The sequence below is a fragment of the Lissotriton helveticus genome, chromosome 12 (genome assembly GCF_964261635.1).
Source record: "Lissotriton helveticus chromosome 12, aLisHel1.1, whole genome shotgun sequence".
Lineage (NCBI taxonomy): Eukaryota > Metazoa > Chordata > Amphibia > Caudata > Salamandridae > Lissotriton > Lissotriton helveticus.
The window spans coordinates 842,565,706-842,583,855 of record NC_136073.1 but is presented as its reverse complement, the minus strand read 5'-3'; the positions used below and the strand labels follow the sequence as shown (position 1 = coordinate 842,583,855).

General features: G+C 43.5%; 1 protein-coding gene across 3 annotated transcripts in view; it reads left to right on the top strand.

Annotated features, from left to right (window-relative positions):
• The window catches only part of LOC144798880 (phospholipid-transporting ATPase IK-like), a 694,664-nt gene extending 682,478 nt beyond the window's left edge, over positions 1-12,186 (top strand). For all 3 annotated transcript variants that reach the window (XM_078669975.1, XM_078669973.1, XM_078669972.1), the window contains 2 exons: positions 1,839-1,969; positions 11,345-12,186. In XM_078669975.1, the coding sequence (XP_078526101.1) occupies positions 1,839-1,969; positions 11,345-11,572 (359 nt within the window). In that variant the 3' untranslated portion in view covers positions 11,573-12,186. The remainder of the gene's footprint in view (positions 1-1,838; positions 1,970-11,344) is intronic.
• Positions 12,187-18,150: the final 5,964 nt, after the last annotated feature.

Below are 18,150 nucleotides of genomic sequence, written 5' to 3'. Positions count from 1 at the left end.
AAACAAGCAGGGTGGAACAAGATCCCCAATCCTATCCTGGGAAGCTCAAAGAATATGGTAATGGACACTACAATATCAAATAACGAACAAAGCAGAGCATCTCCCTGGAGTAAAGAAGTACCTAGCAGACACCTTGAGCAGGTTAAATCACTCTAATCACGATAGGGAACTCAACCAACTGATTCTCAATCACATCTTCCAGAAATGGGGAACCCCCAACTTGGACCTATTTTCACCTCAAGGGTACCAGAAATGCTGGTTCTTTGCCAGCAGGGAACCACAGATAGGGTCATAGGGAATGCGTTTTCAATAAGATGGTCAGGAATCTTTGCGTACGCTTTTCCCCCATGCCCCCTAATCTCCAGAGTGCTGATGAAAATGAAACGGGAAGCATGCCAACTCATACTCATTGCTTCGCGTTGGCCACGCCAACACTGGTTCACGGAGCTACTCCTGCTGTCGCAATCCAAATCTCATTGCCTTCCAATGTCAACCACCCTGCCAACGATGAACAAAGGGCAGATCCTGCATCTGCACTGAACTTCTCTTCAATTGCATGCCTGGAACCTGAGTTCAATGAGTACAAGGATTTAGTCATCCCTCAAGACTGTAGAGATATATTGTCCAGAGCCAGAGCTGAGTCTACTACTAAAATATATAGACTGAAATGTTTTTGTTCTTGGTGCCTTCAGAAAGACATTCACCCTCTTCTCTCTTCCCCACAACAAATCTTGCCTTATCTCTTGTCTCTGGCAAGACCAGGTCTGGTGTATGCTTCAGTAAGGGTCCACCTCGGGGCCCTCTCCCAATATAGACGCACGTCCGACTCCTCTCTGCTTCTCGCATCATCAAACAGTTCATTAAGGGTCTATTCAGGACTCTCCCCCTATTAGGCCTCCTCCACCAGAATGGAGCCTTAATGTGGTCCTGTCTCAGTTAGTGAAACCACAGTATGAGCCAAACTACAAAATAGAGCTCAAGTTTCCCACATGGAAAGTGGCTTTGCATCTTGCACTTACTTTTGCTAGAAGAGTACGCGAAATTCAAGCCTTCACCATTAAAGAGCCTTACTTGCGCTTCACAAAGGACTATGTGACGCTACGAACAAACCCTAAATTCATACCAAAGGTACCATCTCAGTTTCACCTTAATGAGCCTGTTATAATGCGCACTTTTTTTCTGCATCCTTCTTCCCTAGCGGAGAAATCTCTTCACTCTTTAGATGTAAAACAATGCCTTAAGTTTTACTTGCAAAGGACAAAGCAGCTGCGCAGAACAGATCAACTTCTAGTATCTTATGGGCCTGTAAAACTGTGTTCTGCTGTCACAAAAAGAACTATTGCACGGTGGATCGTTGCTACTATTCAACTGTGTCATATTAGAATGGAATAATTCAGAAATATGTAAGTGATAATGTAGGATTTTATGTATGCTTACTATATTGAGGTGGATGGGCACGGCAGGCAGCGTCCTCAGCATCGTCTCTTCCAAAGAGGCCGAATTCAGGTACACACCAAGTTATTTCTTTAAGAGGGTGAATCATTTTGCAAGGTGTGGCAGATGCTTGGAACAAGGGCTGGTGCCCCTATAGGGAATAGCCAGTTTTATAAGAGGGTAGCATCCATGAACGGCAGATGGGCTGTCAGTCACAAGTCAGGGCTCTGAGTGGCATGTACTAGACTCTGCCATATGCTAGAGACCAGTGTGACTTTGGGTGGAGGGACTGGTTATAGTTTGCCATGAATGAATAATACGCGTTTGGACTTTGCTGAGTTGCCTATAGTTTCTTTTTGTTGGATGTGCCCCTGACGTGCTTCTGTGTGCTCTCTCTCCTCCAGATGCCAGCACCAATGCCTTCAGCAAGTTGTACATCTGGTTGGTAATCCTCCTTGCCGTCGCCATCAGCTTGCTGCCCTCCCTCTTCGCACGTTTTGTGGTCAGACTCACCAGCTCCGGCACCACAAGCAAGGTACCTTTTTCCAAGGGTCATGCCTTTTCTTAATCTCATTAATTCTAGTTTATAATCTACGCCTTTTAATATTAATCATTGACAGAAGGAAAGACAAGGGAACCGGTCTCTGGGAACAAGTTCATCACTATCAGCACATGCAGTGCCAAGTTCAGCAGCGTCCACAAATAGTTTCTGTTTGTCGTTTTTTATATTGAGATAAAAAAAGAATCAGATCACATCTGAATATAAAATATGCACAGCAGCAGGGGGAAGCATATATGCACATCTAACGTAAAAGCAATGAACTGTATCCATCAATGTGTCAATTCCAGCTTCCCTGAAAGTCCATCCACCTGCTCACAACTCTCACTATTGTCTTTATCATCTTGCTCTCATGTTCCCCAAAAACTGGCCAGGACTCTGCAGTCTTCAAGCTGAGGATCACATCCTATCGTCATCCGGAATTTTTTTTCCATATGAATCAAGCATGACGAACTTTTCCTACGGTCTATATGGCTTTGAGTCCTCCCGCTGTTTCAATGTCTCAAAATTACACATCAGGCTAGGAAAAAAATAATACAGCTGCAAATATTTTCCTACAATTTTCTTAAAGAGATAATCATAATCCCACGTCCTGCAGGGTGCACAGACATAATATCGACTCCAAAATATCGTTTGGACAGAATATCGAGTTTTAAATATCGTTTGGAGAAAATATCGACTAGACAGAATATCGACAGCCAAAATATCGTTTTTAAGGTAAGTGAAGTAATATCGACTGTAAATAATATAGACAGTGAAAATATCCAAGTATATAATCTAGATAGAAAAAAATATAGTTTTTTAAATAATATTTAATTATTTATAGTGTTTTTATGTTATAATATGTGTGAAAAGTGTCATTTTATTTTATAATTATTTTTAATTAATGATTTTTTTTAATTATTGTGTAATTTTATTCTGTAGCGGGTTGTGGGTTTATAGGGGAATAGGGTGGGAAGTAATTTAATTATAATTCATTAAATATGTAAATTTATTAATTGGTAGTAATAATTAATTAATTGGTAATTAAATAATATATGTTAATTATTTAAAATGTAATTGGTAATTAATTTAATTTAATTGATTAATTGCTAATTATGTAAATTAAAATAATGTATTTTCTGTAGCGGGTTGTGGGTTTATAGGGGAATAGGGTGGGAAGTAATTTAATTATAATTAATTAAATATGTAAATTTAATAATTGGTAGTAATATTTAATTAATTGTTAATTAAAAAATATTTGTTAATTAATTAAAATGCAATTGGTAATTAATTTAATTTAATTGATTAATTGCTAGTTAAATTAAAGGGGTATTTTTAGGGTTCAGGGTCAGTTTTTAGTTTTTGGGTAAAGGGGTATTTTTAGGGTTCAGGGTCAGTTTTGGGTTTTTGGGTAAAGGGGTATTTTTAGGGTTCAGGGTCAGTTTTTAGTTTTTGGGTAAAGGGGTATTTTTAGGGTTCAGGGTCCGTTTTTAGTTTTTGGGCAAAGGGGTATTTTTAGGGTTCAGGGTCAGTTTTTAGTTTTTGGGTAAAGGGGTATTTTTAGGGTTCAGGGTCAGTTTTCAGTTTTTGGGTAAAGGGGTATTTTTAGGGTTCAGGGTCAGTTTTTAGTTTTTGGGTAAAGGGGTATTTTTAGGGTTCAGGGTCAGTTTTTAGTTTTTGGGTAAAGGGGTATTTTTAGGGTTCAAGGTCAGTTTTCAGTTTTTGGGTAAAGGGGTATTTTTAGGGTTCAGGGTCAGTTTTTAGTTTTTGGGTAAAGGGGTATTTTTAGGGTTCAGGGTCAGTTTTTAGTTTTTGGGTAAAGGGGTATTTTTAGGGTTCAGGGTCAGTTTTTAGTTTTTGGGTAAAGGGGTATTTTTAGGGTTCAGGGTCATTTTTGGGTTTTTGGGGTACATATACAATATTGCCTATTATCTAATTAAATTTTGTTACTATATATATATATGTTTTAAGAAATATGATTACAAAAATATTATTTTTTTACTTTCATTAATTATTTAATTATTAAAAGTTATTTTAAGTATTGTTAATTATATTTTAGTAATTAATTTTTTATATTAATGTAATTAAACATTGTTTTTAGTAAAGTCGATATTTTTTACAACGATATTTTTGTAAACGATATTTTGTACTCGATATTTTTGTACTTACCTGTTTGTACATACAAACTCGATATTTTGGTTGTAGATATTTTTTCCTCGATATTTTGGGTAGTCGATATTTTGGTAGTCGATATTATTTCAGTGATCCGTCCTGCAGATCTCATTTAATATCCCCGTACTGTTTTCAAAAGATTCAGAATACCTTAACTCTCCAAGAACATTGGACCCAGCTCGAAGGAACCTGAGCCAGAAAGGCAATTGTTGAAAGCCATCTGGATACCTTCTTTACAGTTTACCATTACAAAATAAAGGGTGGTATATAAATATATACAAAATATTGTATTCTTCGAGGACTAGCACAGGGGCCTCTGTCGCTGAATCTATTTTCTATCTTCAACATTTACTGATTTTACCATGCAAAGAATAGCTTACTGCTTAAGTTGATAGCCAAAAAAGTGTAGCATACAGCTTTAGACGGTAGCCAAAGAATGAATTAATGAATGAATACGCACTTATATGGCGCATGGCTACCCATCGGGCATCCCAGAGAGAAGCATATCTCTTAAGTCAATAGCTAAAAAAGAGTAGCATACAGCTTAAGTCAGCAGCCAAAGAGAGAAGCATATCTCTTAAGTCAATAGCCAAAAAGAGAGGCATACAGCTTACGTCGATAGACAAAAAAGAACACCATACAAGAGCATCATACAGCTTACATCGATCGACAAAAAGAGCATACAGCTTACGTTGATAGACAAAAAAGAGCACCATAAAGTTTACATCGATCGACAAAAAGAGCAACATACAGCTTACATCGATAGACAAAAAGAGCACCATACAGTTTACGTTGATAGACAAAAAGAGCACCATACAGTTTACGTTGATAGAAAAAAAGAGCACCATACAGCTTACGACGATAGACAAAAAGAGCACCATACAATTTATGTCGATATACAAAAAGAGCTACATACAGCTTGCGTCGATAGACAAGAAGAGCAGCATACAGCTTACATCGATACACAAAAAGAGTAGCATACAGCTTAAGTCAATAGCCAGAGAGAAGCATACAGCTTAAGTCGGTAGCCAAAAAGAGGTTCTAAGATCTTTCAGCCTGATACTTACACTCCACTTTATTCTCACACTCGTTGAGTTATAAATACTTTAATGAGTGTGCCGTCTGTACCACCTGTTGGTATTCCCAGTACTTTGTGGATATAAACAATTGTTTTCATTGTTTTAAATCCCAACATTTGACTAGAGTCATTCACCTCTAGGGCCCTCCCATGTGGTTTGGCTCCTTCCACCACCACTGCATCTGCTGGCCTGGATTGTGCCAGCATGAAATGCATGTATGCACCCAGGGTATCTTTCCTCTGCGAGTAGCACTGTTTCACAGAGTTTTGCCCCTGAAATTTCAGAAAGAAAACTTTTCAGTGGATGTGGGTGCTCAAAACTGGTTTCTACAATGTTCTCCATGGCTTGCTGTTTTCCAAATACAAATACTGGGGAAGTATGACTTCCGTCCTGCATAGAGCATACATCTTCAATAAATGCTTATTGTCTTGACGGAGCTGAAAAATTCACAAACTCACAAATTGGTCGGATTAAAATTCGACATCAATTTAGGAATCAATTTCAAACTGATATACGACACCTTATCATGATGAAAAATGGACAGTGTTTAAACCCCACTGTCTCACTTTATTTAAGTAATTTCAAGCAAAGCATACTTTGAGGGGGCTTTTCTCGAAGAAGTTGAATGAGGTGCTCAAGAAAGCTATAAAAAGAGGCTTAATCTTCATGTTGTAGTAGGTTGAGTGGTGTAGGAGAAGCATGATGTTCAAGCTACGCACAAAAGTAAACTTTACCTAATGTGTATTGTGATAAGGTGAAAAGGCTGGAAAATTAACATTACCAGTAAACATTTGGAAGTAACCCGTAGCCTGTTACATACAAAATACAGGGGAAAGTATTTTAGTAGCTTCTTCGCTGACATGTCTTTTCCTAAAGGAGATATTTCAACTTTTTCAAAGGACCATTTATAGCAATACCGCTGCAGTTATTCACCCTGGACAACACTTCATAAGAATAGTGAATTGGCTCTAAAATGTAATCTAGTTTCCTTTCATATTTTAGGTCAGTCAGAATCACAAAGTTTATGCTAAATCTCTTAGGTGTTAGAACCTTTGTCGTCATCATCATCAACCCAGCAGTGTATGAAGAATTAGATCTCGGTTTGAGGAGCTGAATTTATTTGCAAACACCTTTCCACTCACACAATAGCTAATAATTCCCTAATGCAGCTTTAAAGACAGCTTCATACTACAAAAATGATGATCAAGAATGGTGGTTGTCATTGGCTATTGTTTCCCATTTATTCATCCCGCCATCAGAAAATTACCCCCAGGGATTCAATTGAGGATTCGTAGCACCCTGCCAATCTCTGGCTTCAGTCGCTGCAGTCTGTGTGGTAGCTTAATGGACATATAAATGTTGCATTTGTCTGTGGGAATCTTATTTAGCCTGTTCGTCTTCCAGTTACCAGGCATCAGAGAATAATGTTTTGATTTAAGTTGCAAAAAAGGACCTGCAAAGTGTTTATTCAAGAAACGAGACACCCTGTCTACCTAGAACCACAAAGAGGTTTAGGACCAGAATGGTAATCAGGATTTGAGACATATTCTAGAAAATAGCAGTGATTGAACACCTCTTGTTGAGGAGTATCCAGAACAGGATCTGCTCACCGGTAATAAAAGAACTTCAGAGACGCAAGAGAAGATCAGAAATTGACCCCTGCATGGTCGGTTCACTTAATTCTTCTTCCACTTCTTCTTCCTTCCTCAACCTCCTCTTCTTTTTCTGCATCTCCTACATCTTTTTCATGTTCTTGTTCCTATGCTCCGTCTTCTTCCCCTCCTGCTTTTGTCTGCTCCTTTTCACATTCTCACCTTTTCTCTTTTCCATCCCCTTCTGCTTTGTCTCATTTTCTGTCTCCTTCCACTTCTTTCTATTTGACTTATCTTTTCTTCAGCCTTTTACTTTTCTGTTTTTCTGTCTCCCTCCCTGTCTTGTCTTTTTGTGCCTTTTCCTTCTCCTTCTTACCCTCTTTTTCTTATCTTTCTCATCTTTTTAATTACCTTTCTCTTGTTTTTTCTCAATGATTCTCCCACTTTCTTGTCACTCCTCCTCTTGTTGTCTCTGTGTTTCTGTTATTATCATTACTGTTCTCAGAACCTCATGATAAAGAACAGCACTGATGCAGACTCAGGCAAACATGAAACTCATACTTCTCTCTCAGAAGATCTCCATCGATAATCATAAGCACTGAATAGTCCTGCCCATGTACGGAGAGCCTGAAGCACTTCTTTACACTACATCTTCTTAAATGTAGATATGTAGATGTTCACCTTTCTTCAGTAAGGCAGGGAGAGATTCTTAAGACAGTAATGTTTAGCAGCCTGACTTGGTAAATCTCTTTCACAAACCCTTTTTTAAAAGGAAATGATGACGAAGGAGAGAACAGTGTAGCCCTATAGGCTGCAACTGTGTAGATATGCAAAGTGAGACTGCTGTTTACGAATGTGCCCACTGCAGGAAGAGCTGGACAAGCAGCGGGTGCAAAGTTGAGGGTCTTTCAAGGATTCCATCTCAATAACTCGTCAGATGAAGTCGACAATGTTCTGGTGGGTGGACATACAACATGTGCCCCAGGGCCTCTCATTTATCCCAATCAGACCTTACATAGTGATGATGACAGATGCTTCTCTCGAGGGATGGGGAGCTCATCTGCAGGATCTGGAAATCCACAGCAAGTGGACCGTGCAGGAAGCTGCCTCCCACATCAAACACTTGGAACTGAAAGCAGTGTTTCTGGCTCTTCAGGCCTTTGTATCCAGGTTACGCACTTCCTCAGTTTTGGTTCGAATGGACACCACCACCACCATGTTCTAACTGTCCAAGCAAGGGGGAACGCGATTGAAAGTTCTCTCAAGCTCAACTGATCTGGGAATGGGTGCTCAACAACAACATCACCTTAAAGGTGATGCATGTCCCAGGAGAATAAATGGGCAGACACCCTAAGCTGGATGGACAATCAATGTCATGATTGGGAGCTGAATCAATATCAACTGTCCAAAGTGTTCTGGCGATGGGGAACACCCAACCTAGATCTTGTTACTACCCTGCCAAACAAGAAATGCAATCTGTTTGCCAGCACATATACTAAACCAGGATCCCAAGGAAATGCATTAAATATGGCATGGACGGAGATGTTTGCATATTCCTTCCCGCCTTTTTCTATCATTCCCAGAATCATCAGGAAGATGAGCTTGAACTGTGCCATCTAATTCTAATCGCTCCAGCTTGGCCAAGACAGTACTGGTACACTGAACTTCTTTGCTTATCACACAGGTCTCCTCTCTTTTCATTGAGCAAGGGTCAAAATCTGCATCCACAGACCCAATCCTTAAATTTGACTGCCAGGCTCCTCACGACATTGAGTTCTTGTCAATAATTCTGTTTTAAGATTGCAGAATAATTCTGCGACAAGCTCGAGCGGAATCTACAAATAAATGCAATAACGGAAAATGAAAAAGGTTTTGTCTTTGGTGCACTTCTCACTTGGTGCATCCTGTTTCTTCAACACCAGAACATGTTCTTCCTTATTTATTGCATCTAGCAAAGTCAGGCTTGTCCCATGCTTCTCTGAAGGTTTACCTGGCGGCAATTTCCAGATTCAGACCACAGAAAGGTACGCTGTCCTTGTGGTCAAACAGACTCACTAAAGAGTTAATGAAAGGGCTGTCCTGGGTTTTTCTGCCGATTAAGCCTCTGCCTGTGACTTGGCAACTCAACACATTCCTATCACAATGAATTCAGCCTCCCTTCGAGCCGATGCACAAGATTGACTTAAACTTTCTTTCCTGTAAGGTGGCATTTACCCTGGTTATTACCTCCGCAAGGGGAATAAGTGAAATCAGGCTCTCACAATCCATGATCCATATCTTAAATTCCAGAGAACGGTGTAATCCTGAGAACTAACCCCACGTTTAGTCCAGTGGTACCAACTACTTTTCATCTCAATGAACCTATTGTCTTACCAACTTTTTTCCCTAATCCATCCTCGGATGCGGCAAAAACTCTTCAATCTTTAGTCATTAAAAGATGTCTCAAGTTCCACCTGGACAGAACAAAATCGTTATCGAAATCTGATCAACTCTTAGTCTGCTATGCCTTACCCATAAAAGGACAGGCCCTCTATAGGGCCAGTATTGGACCCTGGGTTGCTGCAGTCATCACATTCTGCCATGAAAAAGCCGGAAGACCACTGTCCATGAAAGAGAAGGTGCGTTCCACAAGAAAAGTGGCAGCTTCTTCAACCCTGTTTGCGGGGTTTCACTCTCCAACTTCTGCAGAGCAGGCACATGGGTTAATGTCCATACTTTTATGAACCACTACTGCCTGGACTCGTGGCACAAGGCTGGTGTGGCAGTTGGACAAGCCGCTTTACATCGCCTGTTTTCATAAGCTATGCCAGTTTAATTCTTTTAAAACAAGATACACATTTCATATTCCTTTCCTTTTCTCTGTCTCTTTTATTGAAATGTCTAGGTCTTCATATATGATTAGAATTTCTGCAAATGTACAAATGTTATATTTTAAGGGGGGCCTTTATGCGTGTATGATACATATTGATGCTTAGGGAAAACATGATTTCATCACTATATCATACTTAAAGTTGTACGAGTTTCATGGTTGGAAGGTTCGCCTAACCCACTGCCTAAACACGTTTGATTCTGTCCGCTATTCTGATTCAAGCATGTGAATTTATAAAAGATATAATACTTGAGAACAAACATGTTACTTACCTGTACACTGTGGTTCTCCAGTATAGATATTTTTCATAGATTCACATGCAACCCTTCCTCCTCACCGTTTAGGCTAACCAATACTTCACCTCTTATCCCCCGGATATTACACTTGTGTGCGAAATCTGAGGAATGGTAGCTGTGCAAGGGAAGAGTGCTTCTGGGTCTCTGCTCTGATTGGCTGAAGTTTGGATGCTTTAAAACACAGTCAATAAGCTAACAATATATATTGTTTTCAATTGGTCATCTAAGACCTATCTACTAGCATTGTTTTTCTATTGCTGCTACCATGGGACTGGGGAAGATTCAAGCATGTTATTCTATTAAATATATCTATACTGGAGAACCACAGTGTACAGGTCAGTAACTTGTTTTATCCCTGCACATGGGCGGGACTATTTAGTGCTTATGATTTCAATGGAGAGTCCCCTGAGAGAGAACTAGAATTACAGGTAACAAACCACTCCTTCCATCGCACCCCCTCATTTGCCTTTCTTTTTCTTTCTCTTTCTTTTGTATCTGTAAAACTTTTCTCCCTCTCCCCCTTCTATGTCTTCTCTTACTATTCTTTCTGTCTGGTCCCCTTTCCTCTAACTCTCCTCTTTCTTCTTATTCTTTTGTTTTCTTTTCCTGAGTAGCCTGCTTCTCATGTGTCTCCTCTTTTTTTCTCTCTCCTACTTCTCTATCATCTCCTCTTGCTCCACTTCTCTTCCTCCCTCTTGTTTTCTTCCTTAACCACTATTCCTCTTCTATTCCTCCAGTCATTGGCAGAACACGTCTTGACCTCTCCAGTTTGTTATTATTGATATTCCCTCGTGAAACTTAAGTTATGGTTTTGTTTTCTGATGATGAGGTATTTGGCTCGATACGATTACATTTTTCCTGAATCAGACATAGTCATAAGAATGCGGCTACTGTTTAGACTTAGAGCATCTCAGTGTCTGTTGGAGGGAAGGCAATTGATGACATTCAAAGTGGAGAGATCATCACTGTCTGTTGATGTCTTAGAGGTGGCAGTCATGCTAGGTCTCATTTGTAGGAGGATAACCAATTTCTCAGGCACAACTTTATTAAATTGGAGATGTTGGTACAGGGGAAAGGTTTAGTAATTTCTGTATTTTTGGTCTAATGCAGCCCTGATTTTTGACACCATGTCAAGAGTTTAACAACTCCCCATCGTGGTGCTGGCTCAGCTGGATTAAAACGAACTAGGACAGTGATTATATGAGATTAAATATGCTGTGGCTCAGAAATAACATCTTTGTACTAAAGCGGTACTTTTCACTCGTCAAGTTGATTTGAACCTCTGTTTCCACCACATCCAATTTTTCAAAACTTTCTAAAATGTGTTCCTAAATCCCTAACGCAAATGCTATTCTTAATAGGAAGTTGAAACACAAACGGAAATTGCCTTGGAAGACAACACAGTCAAACTGGAGTCCTACTTTAAGAGGAATGACTGGCTCCGCAGATCCAGCAGCGCTTTCTCCCACAATGAAGGCTATGGCGAACTTATCACCCGGGGCACAAGTATCCGCAAGCGACGACTTGGAAACCCAGCGGTGCCGGAAGAGAAGCAACCATATCAGGAAGAGAAGAAATCACAAGTATAGAGGACAAATGTGATGATTAAAAAGATAGACCAGTGTCTTCAAAGTATAGTATCCCTTCTGTGACTAAGTGTGAGAACTGCAGTTAGGGAAACTCTAGGCCCGCCACAAATGTCGTGAGAGAATCAACTGGTTCTAGTCCTCATTTGGGTGAAGGCTCTCTTTCTAGTTGATGATGCAACATTAGACCTTCAGTTAATATTGGCAGAACTGGGAACAAACTAAGTGCCTGTACCTTTTTGTATAATGCACTCATTAACTCCATGTATCAAGAAACACTAGTGGTCCTCGTTATTTTTTAAATTCAAAAAGAACTTTATTTTTATAACCATAAATTTGTGTAACAATAATTAATTCTTTTATAAATGTTTTTTGCTCAATACGTATGTGCTTACTGATGTTTGAAGGGAATTTTCAAGATTCCTCCACCCTCTGGAGTACATTCAAGGACGTTCATCTTTCTGGTGTATCAGAACTGGTGCAAGACTATGATTTCAGCCTCAAAATTAGCTGTGGTGGTGCCCTGCCACATACAATCAAGGGACGTGTTCGATCCTGGTTTTAGCTCTGGAGCAAACTGAAAGAACTTGGCGCAACTAATAAAAATAATGAATTTGCCTGTGTCCTCTTACTCTGCAAACTGGCCATGATGCATTTTGGGCAGGAAGCATGTTCCATTTCTTCAGAGAGCCAATGCTCCACAATTATCAGAAACCCCATCAGGCCTTCTGTTTGATAGCTTCCGGTGATCAGAGAAGAGTTGCAGCGGTTGCATGTGCGAAAATCATAGGTGCATAGAAGGTTACATAACACAACCATTCACTCCAACCTGACATCAACAAAAGTGACACCAGACAATCAGTGGCTCTGATGACCTCCTATTTTACAATGCTTTTTATACAATTGTGTTTTTCGGATCCTAGCGGATTCAGGAGTGGGGATCATTGATTATTAAAGTGAGAAATAAATACACATAGATTTGTTAAATCACAATCATTGTTAAGCAATGTCCAGTGTGTCTAAGGTACAACACAGAGGTAGCAATTGTCACCCCCATCAACCCCTACATGAAGTCCATCATTGTTCAACTAAAGGCGTCATTTAGAGTACACCGGGATGGTGGCTGTACAGCCGAGGCAGCAGGAACACCGCTTCTACAGGCAGCCCTGCCATATTTATAGCTGACCTCCTTCTCCGTGGCCGGTCAAATGCATGTCTACCTCAATACTTTTCCTCAAAAACCCATGCGGTGCTTCCGTATTCTGATTAGTTTGCCGTGACTAACTACGTCAAGACAACTGATATGTCTAACATAAGACAACAAACAAACAGGTGCTGGCATTGTCTAACATGCACTTAACATAACTGAGTATTTTCAGAGTTGCTGTTTCAATGCTGAAATCAGCATGGAAACCGGACTGATAGTTCATCACCGGATGTTCCTTGGAGGTGATGTGTTCTATTGGTGGCAGCTGTCTTTTCTGTGGCTTTCCCTGCCACAATATGTTTGGCAAAGTGCAGCAGTTGAATAGAGGTGTAGTTTCCAGATGAATGTTTGGAGTGTGGTGATAATTTGACTCATCTTTAATGAGCTTGGGAATAAGCCTTCATCTAGGCTGGGGTTGATCTGACCGTACATTGTGTTATCAAAAATAGGAATCTTGTTTCTGACTATTTTGTCCGGTGTGTAATCACGGAATCACGAAAATATTGAGTTGCTTGGTGAACCTTGATAATTTCTCCATTGCAGTGGGTTTAGAAGAGGTTATTTTATTTTGGAGGGGGGGGGGACATCAGAATCAAGAAGTTCATGTCAAAGTTTTTTCTGATTGTTTTTTGATGATGATGCCTTGAAAAAACTCCTGCTAATGACGTGGACAGTCACGACTGATGCTAAGGTGCATGTGGAAAAGCACACTGTCTTTTAGGCAAAGCCTACGTTCCTGCTCAATGGGATAGTTTTGGAAGGCAGATAAGAAGATGTGTTGCAATGGAACAACTCAGATACTTCAGAGAGTGGGGCACAGGGAATTCTATCTCTAAACTGCAACTGGATTGGTGCTTGCAGCATGAGACGAGGAGGACCCCAATGTGGTGGGACGGAGTAAGAACTTATATATGGAGTGCTGTTTCAAAGGAACGAATTTTACCTAGATGTCCATGGATGTTCCACCGTGCCATCAAAAGGGGCAAAATTGGGTCATGCAGGAATGCTTCCATGTAATTTAATCTTAGGGAAATAGACATTTCAATAAGGACCTAAAATGTGGTTGAGCGAGTAAGACAGTTGAGGGGAGTGATCATCGCCACCAGAAATGTGCATGCACCCTGCAGATCACTGGTATCTTGGACCGGAAGGGCTGAGTCTGCCCTCTTTAAGTTTGATTTCAATAAAAAGAGTACCATTGAGTTGGGTAATGATAATATATGCCACTGAATCACCAAGACCCAATCCGGTGTGCGACAAGTCTACAGGAATGGTCAATGCTAACATTATAATGTGATATTGGTGAAATGTAGACCACTGCTGGGTGAAACTTGTCCTATGTTAACTATGAGTTTTCAGTCACAAGGCAAATGTTAATGTAGCATTTTTTGGATAAGAAGACAGTAGCAGAACTCCCTAGCTATGCTTTATTTTTCTAAACATAAGTACATAATTAAAATATCTTTTTTCAGACAATAAAATAAGAATAAGAAGCTTACGAATTGATAATTAAACATAGTAAGGCATAGCAAAAGGTTCTCAATTTTGGAACTCGATTTCCAGAAAACATGTTTTTAGGAAATATGTATATTCTGCATCACGTTCTGCTTTGCTTGGTGTAATCTAATGTGCTGACAGATTGTGGCTCTCCCTACATTCTTGGCGCGCTTTTGAAAGATGCCGAGGATGAGATTGCAGCGTGACTTGCATTTGAGAAATACAAAGTAAGTATTTCAATATAACATTACTCTGACTTCTAGTGTGGCACCGGTCCTGCTACACATGATCCTATCATTTATTCCCTGTGGAGTGGATCTAAATGAGGAAAACAAAGACTCTTCTGGGTGAGAATACAGATTAGTAATCTATCGAAATCTGTTCACTGCCATTTTCTAGGGGCCTGATGATGTGTCGTGCGGTGTAAGTGAAGCAAGCATCAACTCATAATGAATAGACCTGCATACTTTTTCATAGGCTGCAGCTTAATTTATTAACCACTCGCCTAAATTAAGTCAAGATATTAGGTATTTTGAATTATCAAGTTGCAGAAAAACAATTGGAAGTAGTCTTATGACTGCAACTACATAGCAAGAACATTACAGGGCACATTCTATTTTTGTGCTTCTACCGCCGTTCTCTCCCGATGTTCCACCCCGCTCCCTGCCGCTGCTCCCCCGCGGCCCCACCCCCGTTTCGTTCTGTTCACCGCACCACTCCCCTCCCCACTCGTCACCCCGCTCCCGCCTCCCAGCTGCTCCTCCCTCCCACTGGATACTTAAGGAGGTGTCCGCGAGGTGGGGAGCTCTGACCCGACCTGACCTCGTCAGCGCCGGTTCGCTCCACCCGCCGCGTGGCCTACCCCGAGTGTGCCCGGTCTCCCCTGCCGCCGCCACTGCCAGTAATTGTATTTTGCTTCTATGTTGTGCCAGTATCTCTTTTGCGCGTCCACTGTTGTGCCCCTGATTTGTTTTCATTGCTTCCACTGTTGTGCCCCTGATGTGTTTGTCATTGCTTCCACTGTTGTGCCCCTGATTTGTTTGGCATTGCTTCCACTGTTGTGCCCCTGATTCTATTTTTGTGCTTCTACCGCCGTTCTCTCCCGCTGTTCCACCCCGCTCCCTGCCGCTGCTCCCCCGCGGCCCCACCCCCGTTTCGTTCTGGGTGCACCGCTCCCCTCCCCACTCGCCACCCCGCTCCCGCCTCCCAGCTGCTCCTCCCTCGCTCCGCCCCCCCACTCTCCATTTATGGCAGAGTCCGCACGTACGCGCAGCGGGCGCGCCAAATGTGCGCCGAAGGCGCGCCAAAGGCAAGCCCGTCTGCGCCCGTCCGTGCCTGGACCGCGCCCATCGCCAGACCCCCTGGCCCCCGCAGATGCCAGCCCACCCGCCGGACTACGACGCCGCCACCCTCAACGCACTCAACACCGGACGGATACCCGGCTGCTACCGAGCCACCCCAAGACGCACCCACGGACCCTTCAACTGCCATTCGTGCAAGTTTTCCTGCATCCGGACCTGTACTGCACCCGCCAAGCCGAGCACCAGCAGCAACCATCTGAAGTGCACCCTGCTCAACACCCGCTCCGTCCACAGACACGCCGTAGAACTCTGGAACCTGCTCGACACCACATCTCCAGACGCCGCCTTCCTCACGGAAACATGGATGAACACCTCCTCAGTGCCCGACATCGCCATCGCCATCCCGGACGGATACAAGATCACCCGGAGGGACCGCGTCAACCAGACAGGAGGAGGCATCGCCATCGTCCACAAGAACACCATCCGCATCACGACCAACTCCGACGACACCCTCACAACCGCCGAACATCTTCACTTCCAGATACACACCGACCCCAAGACCACTCTCAGAGGCACCCTCATCTACAGACCCCAGGACCCCGCACACAATTCAGCAAAGACATCGCAGACTTCATCAGCCCGCACGCCCTCCCCTCCGCCGACTACATCCTCCTAGGGGACCTCAACTTCCACCTGGAGAACGAGAACAACAACGACAACAACACCACCACCCTGCTGGACAACCTCGCCAACCTAGGACTCAAGCAACTGGTGAACACCCCCACCCACTACGCCGGACACACGCTTGACCCAGTCTTCTCCTCCAGCAAGTACATCTCCTTCAGCCACTCCACCGGACTCCACTGGACAGACCACAGCTGCGTACACTTCAGCTTCAGAAAGACAACGACTCACCACCACCCGCAACAGGTTCCCCGCAGGAGCTGGAACAAGATCACCACCGACCAGCTCACCACATCACTGAGCCAGAACCCCCCCGCCAGCTCAACGGACCCCAACCAAGCAGCCAACAACCATCTCACACAGTGGATCGCCAACTGCGCTGACGACCTCGCACCTATGAAAAACCATCCCAGCAGGCCCGGCAGCAAGAAAGCCTCCTGGTTCAACGACAAACTCAAGAACTCCAAGAAGAACTGCCGCACCCTCGAGAAAGCCTGGCGAAAAAACCCGACTACAGACAACATGACCGCCCTCAAGCACGCCACCCGCAAACATCACCAGCTGATCCACACCACCAAGAAGACAGCATTCAAGGAACGTCTCGACAACAACGCACACAACAGCAAGGAACTCTTCACCATCGTCAAAGAGCTCTCCAACCCCAGCGCCGGAAACAACGACATCACGCCCTCACAAGACCTCTGCGGCTCACTCGCCTCGTTTTTCCACAGCAAGATCGCCGACATACACCACAGCTTCGACGCACAGACCACGCACCCAACCACCGAACCGTCGCCCCCCACTACCACCCTCCGCGCCTGGACCCCGGTCAGCACTGAAGACACCATCCGCACGATGAACACCATCCACTCCGGATCACCAACCGACCCATGCCCCCACCACATCTTCAACAAGGCCGACTCCGTCATCGCACCCCAACTCCGGGACATCATCAACCGCTCCTTCAGCACCGCCACCTTCCCGGCGAGCTGGAAGCATGCCAGACTCAGCGCCCTCCTGAAGAAACCATCAGCAGACCCCACCGACCTCAAGAACTACCGCCCCATCTCGCTCCTCCCTTTTCCTGCCAAAGTCATCGAGAAGACCGTCAACAGACAGCTCGCCACCTTCCTCAAGACGAACGGATCCCTCGACCACTCGCAGTCCGGCTTCCGAGCCAACCACAGCGCCGAGACCGCCCTCATCGCAGCCACTGACGACATCCAAGCCCTGCTCGACAACGGGGAAACAGCGGCCCTTATCCTCCTGGATCTCTCCGCAGCATTTGATACTGTCTGCCATCGCACCCTAGTACAGTGCCTCAGCAACATCGGAATCCAAGAGAAAGCACTAGAGTGGATCATCTCATTCCTCACCGGAAGAACCCAGAGAGTCCGCCTCCCCCCGTTCAGATCCAAGGCCACCGAAGTCATCTGCGGCGTACCACAAGGACCATCACTCAGCCCAACCCTCTTCAACGTCTACATGAGCCCCCTCGCAGCCATCGCACGCCAACACAACCTCAACATCATCTCCTACGCCGACGACACCCAGCTCATCCTCTCCCTCACCAACGACCCAGCCACCGCCAGAACAAACCTACACGAAGGGATGAAAGACGTAGCCGAGTGGATGATGAACAGCCGCCTGAAACTGAACTCAGACAAGACGGAAGTCCTCATCCTGGGATCATCACCCTCGGCCTGGGACGACTCTTGGTGGCCCCCTGCCCTGGGCAGCGCACCCAAACCAACGGACCACGCACGCAACCTCAGCTTCATCCTGGACTCCTCCCTCTCGATGACCAGACAAGTCAACGCCGTCTCATCATCATGTTTCAACATCCTACGCATGCTCCGAAAGATCTTCTGTTGGATCCCCACCGAAACCAG